Source organism: Varroa jacobsoni, unplaced genomic scaffold (assembly GCF_002532875.2).
Source record: "Varroa jacobsoni isolate VJ856 unplaced genomic scaffold, vjacob_1.0 contig02679, whole genome shotgun sequence".
Lineage (NCBI taxonomy): Eukaryota > Metazoa > Arthropoda > Arachnida > Mesostigmata > Varroidae > Varroa > Varroa jacobsoni.
This window is the reverse complement of record NW_019214864.1, coordinates 33046-47556: the sequence shown is the minus strand read 5'-3', so window position 1 is coordinate 47556 and position 14511 is coordinate 33046. Positions and strand designations below refer to the sequence as shown.

The 14511-nt window shown below is 44.4% G+C and overlaps 1 protein-coding gene across 1 annotated transcript; it reads right to left on the bottom strand.

The window, feature by feature from the left end:
* Positions 1-896: 896 nt before the first annotated feature.
* On the bottom strand, positions 897-14445 carry BRWD3 (bromodomain and WD repeat-containing protein). The gene is made up of 11 exons (XM_022854144.2): positions 14327-14445; positions 13522-13610; positions 12871-12930; positions 10325-12578; positions 9744-10052; positions 7345-9019; positions 6948-7174; positions 5806-6735; positions 4691-5590; positions 4302-4457; positions 897-4030 (listed from the first exon to the last, which is right to left on the bottom strand). Exons 1-11 carry the CDS (start codon positions 14352-14354, stop codon positions 3840-3842), a joined length of 6819 nt encoding a protein of 2272 aa, XP_022709879.1. The 5' UTR covers positions 14355-14445; the 3' UTR covers positions 897-3839.
* Positions 14446-14511: the final 66 nt, after the last annotated feature.

The window sequence follows — 14511 nt, the reverse complement described above, 5'->3', positions numbered from 1 at the left end:
TATAGAATGTGCATGTCCAGCCACTGCGGTGGACCGATGTTATATTTGTTTCCGATAGTTTGCTTATAAAATAGCTCACACTACGGGGTAACAGCAACAACTCTGTGAGGAGAGAAGTAAAAACTAATTTAACAAAAAAAGAATCAAGAAATAAAATAAGATAAAGAATAAAACACGGATTTGACGGATGCTGTTCACATTTATAGCTACGTGCCTCTCATTTCTGAGTCCTTAGCTTTAATATCATCATCTTGATGCGTATTAGATGAGCATCGTTTTTCTATATATTTTACTGTTTGAAACTATGCTATCATTCTAATTTGATCTTTCGTGTTTTTTTTATAAGAGCCCCTTGCATCGTATCATATATTGATATACTTCCTCCCTGAATACATAACATCCAATTTCTTAAATTTGGTTGTACTTAGCAGTGCTGGCGCTGTTGTAAGTACAACTTAAGGGTGCACGATTGAGCTTTATTAGACATAAAAATGTGTGTGCAATTTATCCGGAGATTTTTTTAATAATATCCACCCTAATGTAAAAGTAAACCGAGTTCTTCACTGAAGCTGCATCGAGGAACTGTTATGAAAGCTTCCAAATAGGAGTCGTAGATCAACATTACTGAATTTAGTAACGATGGAAGAAGAAAGTATGATTTACTCAGTAAAAAAAAAAGTGCTGACTGGGACACACATAAACGATCACATTAAAATTAAGATCATAAGTGAGGTAATAATGTGAATTTAGGGTATATATATCAGTTTCGTTGTTGTTGTTGTTGTACTTCCATTCGACAATATTGCGGCCGTTACAATTTATCCATTCTATTCAAGTTGAAATGGTTCTTTGTACTACGTTACCAGGATATCGCAGACAGTGAAAACAGTTCCGAATTCTTATAAATGCTGTAATGCTGTTTGAAATGCTGATATCACCCTCGTTTATTATATCAGTGACCTAAACAATAACATTTTTTAAATTAATAAAGTCTAAAGTTTTTATCGCTTTTATACTTTTAACCAGTTCTTCCTTCCACTCTATAATACACTATACTTTGTCTCCGTCGAGCCATCTTCGTTACTGCTCAACTGAGAGAATTGAAAAAGTAAAACTTTTGATATAAACAATTGTGTTTTATTTTAGCATTAGTTGACCTATTCACAGACGGTAACTAAACATGTTTACATGGATATATCCTCCGTTTTTGCCATTAAGGCAATATTTGTCGTTTTTACATATTTTAAGTACAACAAAGAAAACCACCCGAGTAGCATTGAGGTATCTCGGAGGATTCCAAATGACATCGCTCTGTTCCCTCCTCATCTCAAGCTCCGTTTCATCAAACCACATCCACTCACTTCTAATTTCAGATGGCAGACACACACTTTTACAAAAACACTACTCACACTACTTCTACTGCTATATTCCTATTAAGCGATCATGTATTTATATACGCGGCGGATTATAGTGGCGGGAGCTATTGGGCAATCCAAGTTGCTTGACACTTCACCCTTTGCCAGTTAGTAAATGATATTGTGTGTATAGCCTCCGTGATAGATCCATTTACGAAAATTCGTAACGGGATGATCGATCACGAGGAACTGCTATTTCAAGGAGTCGTTTATCTGAGCAAACGAATAAGTTGTATTACTTTTTTTCTTTTAATGCCACTTTTTTGAAGTTGCTTTTTTATCCTGATCGACCTGTTAGTGCGATCAGAATATATGCCATAAAGATGACATTATCAGTACTACATATACGCATTCTGATGTTTTTATCTCAGATGTTCACGTTTTTAAATCTATGTTTGCTTAGCGGTCCGCCCGTATCTTTGGATCTATTAATAGAGTAAGATTACTTTTATTCACGCTAGGCAGTGACCGAAATAGTTAATAAAAAAAAAATCATCAATTATTATTATAGCAATGATATTTATGAGTAAGAATTAATGTACACAAGACAAAGCATAGTGCTTTGCAGATCATTTTTTAGAGATTTTTTCGAGATCTTCGACGCGGGTTAACTAAATCGTCGCATTACAAAGTATTTTGTGTTTGCGTCTTTCCTATTTATGTGTGATAGCTGGCTCTTTTTTGATCCAACAAAGACTTCGGTGAGATAACCGGCATCCTTCCTCATATATTCGATTTTATGTACACATTCTCCACATCACGGAGCCGTCATCCATTTCAACAAGCACACACCCACACATAGAATAACCAATATAATAATAATAATAAAAATTATTATTATTATTCTTTTCTCCTTCTTCTTTTTCTTTTTCTTCTTCTTCTTCGTCTTCTTCTTCTTCTTATTATTATTATCATTATTATTATTATTATTATTATTATTATTATTATGTTGTATTTAGACCATTTACTCTCATTTGTTAGAGCAATCACATACGTTTTCCTTGTTACCAACCCCATAAGAACTCACGTACGATACCATTTTCAGAGGTTGTGCTTACGTTGTTCTCGGTTAGTAGCTTATTACATACACAATTTTTCATGAACTTATTCTTTTTGATACGTTACATCGAACGTATTCTTAAACAATTGTAATTTCAGTTCTCCTTCGAGTGTCTCATTCGTGTTAATGTTCAGGATGCAAATGGTGCTACGTGTTTTATTACTCAGGTGGCGAATGATCAGAGAACATATAAATCTCTTAAGTGCAAGTAATATAATGGTATATACAATTAGTTATTAATCGTACTTGAACGTATTCCCACGTTGTAAGTGATCATCCGCATATAGGTTGAATTCAATATTAAATGGTGTAGCATTCTTTTGCCATATCATCAGCATAGAGTAACATAATAACACTATATTATAATATTATTAACGAATGAAATTATGCTTAACGAATTAATACACGGGTTACTTATTGACTGAAAAGCCGAAAACATACTTAATGCTGAAAAAACATTAGGTAAGTATGACTTGTCGCGTTCACTGTTGACTTTGCTAGACAACTGTTTTACGCTATTCACATCATTACCATCCTAATCATCGCCATAGTAATAATTCAATTTTTATATGATAATAAAGACTTTTATGATCTTCGATATTACCATATGCATCATACACCTATAGTGGCTCTTTTTCGAAGGGATTCTCTCATTAAGCTTTTACATTCGGACGATGCACTCCTGTGTTCGTGATAACAGCCCATCAAGACAGTCATCAGCTATGCCCTAGTTGCTTTCGCTTTACTGTGAATAACATTCTCTTATCCAAAATATAATTTTGGACAGAGCCACCTACCTTACCGAATCTTCGGTATCTGTGGCACACCGCCATATTAACGACGATATTTGCACACTCTACTTCCTCATATAAACGCATGTAATTCCGCCGCCCTTCTCACCATTGTTATGCACACATAATTAATTGTTTTTTTTTACATTAATATTATTATTATTATTGTTATTATCCAGCTTTTTCAACTGCTCCGTCATCACGTATAAGACTACGTAGTACTAAAATACAACTGCTTTCTTTTGCCGTTTGGTGCACATGTCTTCTTATGCTTTTTCGTTAATCTTAGGTGACCACTCATTGTTATTATGTTGTTAGCCTCGATTTTGATCGCGACGGCAACGATGCTTGTGGGATTCTTTGCCTTAGCAACATTACGACTTCGGCGCTCCTCAGACAGCGTCTAGGCAAAACAATAATCTTTCGTGGGACATTATTAAAGACTTTTGACGAGGGTTTAAAAGCCCCACCGCCTGCAGTCGCACTGGTCGTTTTTGAATGTAGCATAACCCGTGGCGTTGATCTCCCAGTAACAGGGGTTGTTAGCGTGCGGTTGAAGCAATGGCGGCGCTGTCACCTGGCATCGCGAAGTGCACGCGTGAAGTCTCTTCTCAGCTTAACAATCCGGCCTTTTGACGAAGTGACAACGGTATCCTCCGTTTCGTCGTCGTCGTTCTCGTCATCTAGAAACTCATCTTCATCGGAAGGATCCTCGCGATAATCAACCTTATGGTGAGATCTTCCCTTTGTACGAGTCACGCGTCCTGAATATAAAATGGACAGAATAAAAAAAGAAACGGATGCCGACCATTAATGATTATGATAAATCGTTTGATGTTCCTTTTTATCTTCTGTCTTTTTGTTGTTATTCAAAGAAGCAGTCAACTGAAATCTGACTTAGATAATAAGGGCATATTTATCAGAAACAAAGATCGAAACTGAAAGATGATACGCTCGAAAAACTTTATTCAGCTTCACACGCCGGATAGATACCGGTAGAGTATCTCCTTACATAACTTATACGTTGCAGCTCACCTGCATCGGAAATTTGGCCAGGCGACGTCTTTGTCGACAACGTAGTTACCGCTTTTCGACGTGACTGAGAACTTCCGCTCCCGGACTCTGAGCTCCTTCCGCTTGCCCTAGATGCCCCGTCTGACTGAGGCGAAGAGTGCCGCTTAGCTCTTCTCCCTACGGAAGGTGTGAAAAACATACACTCCACTGAGTTAGGACTTCACACACCGTAGGATTTACTGAATCCTCCATGCACTAGCTAGCGTCGGTATTTTGGATGGGTATACACGATGAAAACAGTTAGAAATCTGGTTCAATTATGTCGATGAATAGTAATGAACTGCACCATTTACAAAGATATTATATATTTACATGCAAGTTATACCTCTTGCTTCCTGCTCAGTACTCACCATTACCGTTGGAGATAGGCGAATGCTGCTGACGGACACCTCTCGGTGCTGTTGCATCCTGGTGGGTACTGTTTGCAGCTTTCCGCTTCTTCGATGGCGGGGAACCGTATCGACTGCCTTCGTCGTCTAAGGCGTCGTCATTTGCATCGCTCTCCTCATCTACAACGATTCGCTTTGTACGAGCTGCCGTTCGCACCGCTCGCGGCCGGTCAGTGCCTGGTCCACCGCTGCTAGACTTCGATTGTTGGAATGGTGTATGCGAGGTCTGGTCCTTGTTTCTCGATGACCGTCTCGTCAAGGGCGATAGCGTTTCTTCTTCTGCGGTTACGCCTTCGCTTGTCCTGTCCGCGTCATCCTCTGCATTGTCATTGTCTGCTTCATCATCATCCGATTCCGTAACCATCCTTCGTGCCGGTCGTGAAGAGTTACTATTATTATTATTATTTTTATTGTTGTTATTACTTGTCGATGACGGTGGTTGCTTTCTCGACGTCCGCCGGCCTCCACCGCCATCCATTTGTTGGCCACGTGAGCCACCGCGTGCTCCACCTCTCCGGCCCGGCGATTCCTCCGTTGTTATCTCCTCCGAGGTCCCGTCTTCCTCCTCGTCGGCCTCGTCTTCATCCTCCTCCTCCTCTTCGTCCTCGTCGTGTTGCTCGAAGAGATCTTCTTCCTCGTACGAAGACTCCCGATGAGCCCCGCCTCGCTGCGAGATTCGTGCCTTTTTAGGGGGCGGCGGTCGATGCCGAAGGCGCGACGAGCTGGCTGTGGATTTCTTGTTGTTTCGGGGAGACAACAGGCCGGAGTCGTCGGAGGTTGCTGGACTCGAACCACTGTTTGATGCCGAGGTTGACGGAGACGTGATCGTCGATGACGACGCTGACCCGCTGGTACCCATAACTAAAGAGGGCCACAACAGTACGTATTATAAACAAGCTCTTTTAGCCCATGTGTTCTCTGTAGGATACCACAAGGATATCACAAATAACGTAAGCAGATTGCCGATGGTGTAAACGAAGTATTTAATATTTCTCTCCTAATAAACCGGACAGTTTAGATACATTCTTTATTGTATTAATTGTGCATAAAAGAAATTCATCCTTTGTGCTACTTACGTTTGACCGTTCTGCCACTCCTGGTTACGAGTTGTCTGGTCGGTGTACTGCCGTCCTGACGCGGCTGTTCGTGGCTTTCCCCGGAGCTCTGCGGCTCCTCGTCCTCAGTCGACGTCGCTAACATCATCGGGCGCTTCCGCTGCTCCCGCTGATGACTTGATGAAGATAATGACACTTTTCCCGAGCTTGGCCGAATCTGATGACGCCGCTGTGCTGAGCCCATAGGTCTTCTGCGGTCTGAGCTTTCCTGCGATCGGCCAGATTGCCTGCTGCTTTTACGGCTACGCTCGGCTCTCTCCGCGTCGCTTATGGACACCATGTCTCTGAACAGAGTTGGCCGTACGATCCGTCCAGATCTCGTACTCTTGGCAGAGGATGAATTCACCCCGTCAGTATTTTCCTGATCGAGATCGTCTTCTCCATGGTCGTCGTCACTTTCAATGACACGGTGATGCCTCCGTAACGAGCGACTTCCCGCACCGCCACTCGTTGACATGCCCGACCCACCTGCAGTGTGGTGCCCATTCCGGTGATAGCCGTTGGCGACAATCGAATGTCCAGAACGTCGTCCGTTGCTATACCCAGATGACCCTGTGCCGTTCCTCGAATGTTGCTGCTGCGGGTGAGATCGACTTCGGGGTCGGATCTCTTCGGAGTCAATTTCCTCCATATCATCATCGTCCTCCTCATCACTGTCGTCTTCCCCGTAAGTTTTGCGTCCTTGTAATCGCTTCATGGCTGCACGATGCTCATGCATGATGGCTCTCATTTCATTTTCGAACATTGCTGACAGCCGACATGTCATCGAGTAGATTCTCGAACGCTTGTTGGTGTTATAATTTTTTGAGTTGGTAAAAATGAGCTGCATATCGCTAGCGAATTCTTCGGGGGTAGCATAATCGGCGTTTGTCAATTTTTGACTCACGGTTGCTGAAATCGTAGAAGAAACATCGAAACGTAGGAGGCTATCGATTGCCAGTTGTGCAATGAAGCAGTCGCACTATGTCAACAAAGATTTCATAACACAACTTAATGAGAAGAGCTATCCTTTTCTCATAGCATGACCGTTCTTGAATCAGACAACCCTCTCAGTATTTAATGTATGAAGATGGAAAAAGTTGCGCAGAGAATTTTTCACTTACATAGATCCATAGGCATATCCACTACTTCCAAATAATCTTGAAATTCGTCTAAGTCAACAGGTTGTCTGAAGGGCTGAGAATCTTCAATTTGATTCAGCATGGCAATTAACAAGGCGCAACGATCACGCCAATTCGAGGTCGTACGAGTTGTTGGACGACGAACCTCTTCACGTGCTTTCTTCGGACTTGAGCGTGACGCCGAATATAGAGAACCGCTTAGGTACAGCCTAAAATAAACAATATACGCTGTTGATCAATTTTGGCAGCAAAAAAACAATACTTTCTCAAATCATTTATCGCTTGACTCTGTAACGTATTGAGTTTAAGTTACACTACCTGGCTTTCGTTGTATCCTCGCAAGGCATAACAACTTCTAGAACCTTTTTTTCCTACTCACCTCCTACTTGGTCCAGAGCATCCAGAGTCGTCCGAACTAATGTTGCCTTTCGGCGCTACAGTCTCGCCATTAAGACGCTGATAGATCGTGATCGGATCGTCACAAGTCATATCGTTTACATATGCCAACAACACTCGCGTTATCAGCGAGGCCTGTTTCACAATTGCCGAGTTGGGCTCATTGAACTTGTTGGCATTGTATTCCACATACGTAATATCAAATTTAATACCCTCTTTGCGCCGATAGAAGTTGTTCTCAAGCCGAGAGCGAATTGTTGTAAGATCGATGGGGTATGCAATGATCATAGCGTAATCAGGATAAACGTTCAAATCGACAGGGACTAGGAATGGTTCAGCTATTGCCAGTCCCATTACCCTATCTAAACCTGTCATCATTCGCGTTCTGAATGCGTCTCGAGACTCGATGTTGAAATCTTCCTGCGAAGGAACGTATTGCATAGCTTCTCGTTCCTCAGGACTGATGTCTACGCCTGTGCCTTCCACGGCCGGTAGACGGGTGTGGTCGATTTGCTCAAAGTCCCACGGGGACATTCGTTCTTCCTCGCCGTTGTCCCAGCGAACAATGAAACACTGGAACATTGAATCAGGAAACTCTGACTGTATTGGCTCATGTTGAGTAATCGTTCCAAGCCACCACTGATCCTCGATGATGGAGCGAAAACGATCACCCGGTTTCCAGTCACGTAGCATGGCCGTCTGGAAGCTCTGGTACAATACGAGAAAGTCGATTACGTCTGACGTATCATGGTAGCGGATCCAGAACGGCTCAGCACAGCCAGCATCGACGGGATCTGTGCACTCAACCTGGACACAGCACAACCGCGGCGGTAGTAGTTCGAAGCGAACATTCAGAACGCGAACCTTCTCCTGTTCGCGAAGTCGTTTATTCCAAACGAATTGGTGATGTTTTCCGGCCTTGTAGAGCTTTAGACGACGTACAGCATCGCAGTACAACTGATGACCCTGCTGGAAGTACATGATTATATCGCCCACTTGCGGTAAGTACGGCGTTCGTCGCGGCATCGTATCCGTGAGCCAGTCCGGAAATCGAAACTTTTCGGGAACTTCTCGTACGTTGCCGTTACCGCTTGATGTTCTTGCTGACGAACCGTGCGAATGGTCACCGCCAGCAGATAGCCGATGACGATGGTGATGCTGGTGATGGTCCCGCTGGTTCTGGGGACTCAGGTCATTGACCGCCTCGCCGTCATGTTCCAGGCTGTCATCATCTTCATCGTCACGGCGCCTGTCACGTCTCCTTTCAGTCGTCCTCTGGCCAGCTCCGCTTCTCAAAGGTTGTCTCCGTTTAGCACTACTACTACTACCACTGCTGCTATTACCGCCTCCGGCAGCCGTCGCTGATCTCGAAGTTTGGCGACGCTCTTGTGGCCGTTTGCGCTCGGGCGGCTGACGATGGCGAACAGATCTTCGCACACTGGCACTGCCACTGCTTCCGCTGCTGCCACTAGTGCCGTCATTCTGTTGATGATCCGACGTTGGCGTATTGTCGGCGTCACCGCCGCCGTCCGCACCCCCGGTATCGTCGTCCTGGCTACTCTCCTCTGATCGCTCGTCTGTCTCCTCACTGCTACTCGGTGTCGATGGCTGAGCACTGGTTGGCTCTTCCCGCACAGCATTACGTCGACTGCGTGTTGCTAAAAAATTCAACAAAAAGAGGATAATAAAAAAAATGAAAAGACCAGCTGCTGTAGCGCGTGCAGCATTCACTAACTAACACCTTGTTGCATCAGATAAAAAAAATTTATCCCTAACCCAGTCTCGATATCATCAATTCCAGTGAGGAAAAACGCCCTTATTTTGGAATAGAAAATATAAATATACGCGAATTCATCACTATGCAAGTCAGCACGTCACCCAGAAAAAATCTGCGATTCGGCACCTAATTCCACTCCTGCGCACTGATGGTCATAACGAAGAACGAAAGATGGTTTAAAAAGAGGATTGATGCAACTCTTCGTTACCATTAGAAGAATGGCTTGACGAAAAGGAACCGAGTAGACTTCCGTCGTCAGAATCAAACGTCGCATTTGCCCTGGGGGCTTGCCTTGGACGAAGACGATAGTTCCGGGCTGTTATAGTCATAAAAAGGCTTCAGTATCGAAGTGAAGCGAGCGTCATAATCGTAATCGTTGGCTGTTGCTGGTCGTAAGAATAACAAGCCGCCGTTAATACAGCGACCCCCAACGTGCATTCACTCGTAGCTTATCATTTTATTCTAACGAAAAAATGCGCTAACCTGGCAAAGAAATTCAACTCAAAACAACGAAACACGAACGGTTCAGGCTGGTGAACAAAACAAGTTAGTCAGAAAAATTCGGACAATGTTTAACGATCCCGTGTGTCGTTCCGCCAACTTACTGCCTCTCTGGCGACTCGAGCCGGCTGGGCCTGAGACGCCACCGCTGCCGCTGTGGCCAGTTGCGTCTCTACCGCCGCCGCCGCTGCTGCTCCCGCCACCAGCACCACCGCCTCGACCTCCACTACTCGTCGCATGACTGTTCCGACTGCTCCCGTTTGTGTGACTGCTGGCGTTGTTGCGGTTCCTCGTGCGATCTCTTCCGGATGAATCTTGTTCGTAATCAGAATCGCTCTCTCCGACCTCCTCGAAATCGTCGTCATCCATTTCCATCTCATCCTCAGCGACTGCGGCAGCGGCCGAACGTGAAGCTGAAAAACAGATGGCAAAAAATTATACCCCAAAAATGATGCAGTATTCCGTATTGTACAGCACGGAATGCTATGGAATATGGAATGTGCCAACCAAATGGTGGCTTCAAATGTTCAGACTGTTCACTTAATCGACAATCTAATTTACATGGGAACGAAGTTTTGGGTTTATTAAAAAGTAAGGTGCAATACGCTAAGCATCAAGGCAATGATAGGATACGACATCACTAAGAATCATGTTGGAAATAAATATTTTTTTAACTTGTACATACATCGCGAGCTGTTCTGCGATGATAGTAAGCTCAAAGTCATAACGCCGCGTCGGCTTCGGCTAGAGCCGCTTGTAGCTGCCTTATTCTCTTTCTGCCGTAATCCGTAACTGCGCTGTCCGCCATTTTCAACAGGCTGATCCTTACGTTTTTCCCTTATAAACTCTACAATCTCAGTGTCAGCCAACAGCCGCATGCGCTCCAGTTCACGTTCAAGTTCCGCTTCTTTCATTTGCTCCATAACCGGACGCTTATTCAACCCTGATGACTGTGCACTTGAAGTTTCAGACGTTGCGCCGGATTGGAGTTGTTGCCAGTTGTTACCTCCTTGTCGAACGCCCTCGACCTCTCCATCACGGCGCATGCCTCCTCGACTTGACGGGGTGCCAGGCATCCCTCGAGCAGGTGGCATCCGTGGACCGTCATTAGACGGGATAGCTGGTCCCGCCTGCTCTTCGCCTTGTTGCTGCTGTAGCCGTTGAATCATATCGTCAATGTTCAGTCGCCTGTTCACTACCCCAATACCAGCTGGCTCCTGTTCAGGTCCGTCAGCGGGGTTGTCGCGAACAATCTGTGCCATAACAGGGACAAGCAAATTTTCAGGACAGTTTTCTCGACCAGGTACAAGGCGTTGAATTGCGGCCGGATACGGATTACCGTCAATGTCAACAAGAAAAGGTGGCGGTAGCAAGTGCGGAGCTAGCTGGCTCTGTTCATCGAGTACGTGATGATTAGCATCACGTATCAAAGGGCGGTAATCAGTGTGAAAGAACTGCTCGACTGGCACTTTCTGGTAGGCCTCGCCGCTACCAATACCATAGATCGAGAGATGGCCGTGCGAGTCAGTAGCACAGAAGGTCAGCCCGTTAGGAGAAACTTTCAGGTCGAACATCGCACCGAAGCCTTGGCCCTCAAAAAAGTTGAAAAAAGTTTTAATTGCTTTCGACGTCGTCATATCCCAAATTATTACACGACCATCGTGGCCGCCTGTATACAATATGCGTCGATCTGTCGGGTGACACTCAAGTGCATACACGTCGTCCTCATGACCTTTGAGAACGGCCAGCAGTTGGCCCGTGTAGCTATTCCAGACCTTTATGGAATGGTCTCGCACGGTAGTGAGCACTTTCGAATCATCCCGAGTCCAAGCCACCATGTTGACCTTCATCGTATGGTTGGGCGCCGTGCCAGCTTGCGGCTCCAGGACTGTTGTCATTTTGAGCGTAATAGCCGTCCACCGATTCGCCTTGAACGACCAAATATTCGCTGTGCCATCCTTGGATCCACTAATGAGTCGCATGTCGTTATTGGCAAACTGAATTGAGTCTACACGATCCGTATGCCTAGATAGCTCGGCGATTCTCTCAGGTTCCTGTTTGCAGCTCAACGATTCGTTCGGTTTAAAGACCTGGTATATTCGCACCATATGATCTTGACATCCAGTCGCTAAAAGTGTGCCTCCTGGACTGAAGGACTGACAAAGAACTTGAGTCCTCGTGCGATCTATGAAGCGGCGCGGTTCGCTTTGGAACGTCCTTTTACGTCGATCATATTCCCAGAAGCATAGACCGTCCTGGGCAGTAGATGATAGAAAAGATTTGTCCTGCCGTACCGAAGGGCAAAATTTCAAGGAGGTGACCGTTGTTCCGTGTCCTATCAGGACGGCCACAGGTCGCAGAGTGCGCAGACACCAAACACGAATTGTTTTATCTAGGGAACCGGATGCGAGCAAACTGTTGTCGGGACTCAGAGACAAATCGGTGATTTCCGATTGATGACCTCGTAGAGTTGCCCTCAGACGGCCATCCGTTGCGCTCCAAATTTTGACTAGATGATCATCGGCTCCCGTGAATATGTACCTTCCGGTATGATCGAAAAGCACACAGTACACTGCTTGCAGATGACCCATAATTCGACGATACAAGCTCGATCCACTGTACCAGCTTATTGGCACGGCGCTCATCATGTTTCTGTGCGGGTTCACTTTTGAGCCTTCGATGAGCAGCGCTAAAGAAGGACACTGAGTTGTGGACATGTTCAACGGACGACGATCGAGTCGCTTATGGAGATATTCGCCCGTTCGCAGCGGTCTTTTCGACGCCACCGACTCCTTAGTCCGAAGAACTGAATATCGGCCACATCCCAAAAGTGTTGGCGGTGCACGAGGCAGCGTTGTGGGTACTGTGATCGATAACTGGGTGACCAGGTTTTCGCACATCCGGAGAAGATGATCCGACTGTACTGGCCATCTCTCCACCTATATGAACAAAACAAAATAACGGAATACAGGTTATGATACAAGACTAACGAGCACTTAGAGCCACTCCTAAGCTATACCAAAGCACTACTATTATCTACTCTAAACCATATCTATGAAATCTTACGTACTAACATACAATAATATCTTATTGTATCCTCATACAAAGCTAAATATGAATATAAGAAACATCAGTGATGGTATATGTACTATCGATAGATCCGCAAATGTCAGCTTTGTTGGAGATTCTGTGCATGTTAGATGTCCATACCAGGTGTGTAACGACACTCACCATTTCTTCGACAGTAACATCGTGGCGTCCGTTTTCCCAATCTGTTCGCTGTGGCAGTAGCTAAAACGCACACAATTGGAAGCATCGTAACTTAATAAATCAATATTATTCAAGCATGCGTTTAATTTTATATAGACGTGGTGTATATGTCAAAAATTACGGGTGTTACAATGATTTATTGTTGGAAATAGCAGATTTGGCCTGTCCACAGCACGAGCAACTCTCAAACAAGCCATCAAAGGTCAAAATTATACAAACCAACGAGTAATTCTAAAATTCGCTACATTTGTTTCTACATTCGGTATAGTGTTTGCAGTCAACAGCGCTCATCTTTAGCAAACAGGGTTAAAGGCGCAGTATTACTTCCTCTTATCTATCGATCTTCCCATTCATATCGATATTCGACCATTTGTGTTTTTTTCGAAAAAAGGCCAACAAATAAAATGCTCGCTACACAATTTGAAAAACACACGTTCCTAACATAGTTCAACGCCTATTTTCGACTTCTGTATCTATTTAAACGATGACCTCCATCTAGACAGAGTATGTGGCACACGGTCACATATAGCCAAATGGACAAACAAAACATGGCTATCTTTGCGTGTGTATTGCTTCATAGATATATCCACGAAACAAATGTACAAAACCTACCCTGTGTTCGTTGATTTCTTGTCGGAGAACCCTTGCAGCCGCTTCGCACGGTCCCGTCTCGAGAAATCTCGCTATCAAATAGTAGAGCTCTGTGAAATACAATTAGCACTTTTCAGCCATTAGAGCCCACATTTTCCTATTGCTGCAGATTCTAACCTAACAATTTGCACCAAAAATCGCCGAATATAATTTCCACTCAGAATACACCATCAATGCGATGCCTATATGTGTTTATATGTATATATGAATGAATGCTGCGTTGACGAACACCATATCGCCCTGACTCATAGCGACTCAATTTCCCGTCTCACCAGTTACATTTTATAAGCCCAATTTATTGCATATAATAGATGCTCCTAGATAATCATTATGTGAGAAATCATTTTAATAACATTAAAATATAGCCTCTAAAAATGGCATGAATTGGCTAGCGACTAATTCCTCAAGCAAGATCCGTTCATGGTTTCGACAGCTGCACACCTAAAGTCCTGTCTGCTCAGGCTGATTACACACAATCGACTTCCAAGAACATTATTCGTTTTGATGCAAATAGCACCAAGCCACATAGCCCTAACTCCTGAAACTCAATAAGCACTACAGCCATCTATGGAAAAGCAACTTAGGATTGAAACAGGCACGAACATCGATAATACGATGGTCTAAATCGTGCATTTGGAATCTACTTTGGCCTCTTGTCCTAGCTGCTGCTACGGCTGTTTATACTGCTGTTTGTTGTATGCAAGTCTGTTCGACTCCGTCAATGGCCTAACGGTCCTCGAGAGTTTTAGATCCGAATTCGACCTACCTTGCTCCAGTCGGTCCGGGGAAGGCATCGCGACTTCCCTCTCACGTACACTGCATATTATAGCCACTCACACACACTGCAAACCACCTCAAAACGCTCAAAAAGCCCACTGAATACGCTCCGTAGCTACGGATCTCTCGCACACTAAATGCAGCACTGCGTCCAGACCGCATCGCACTGGGACA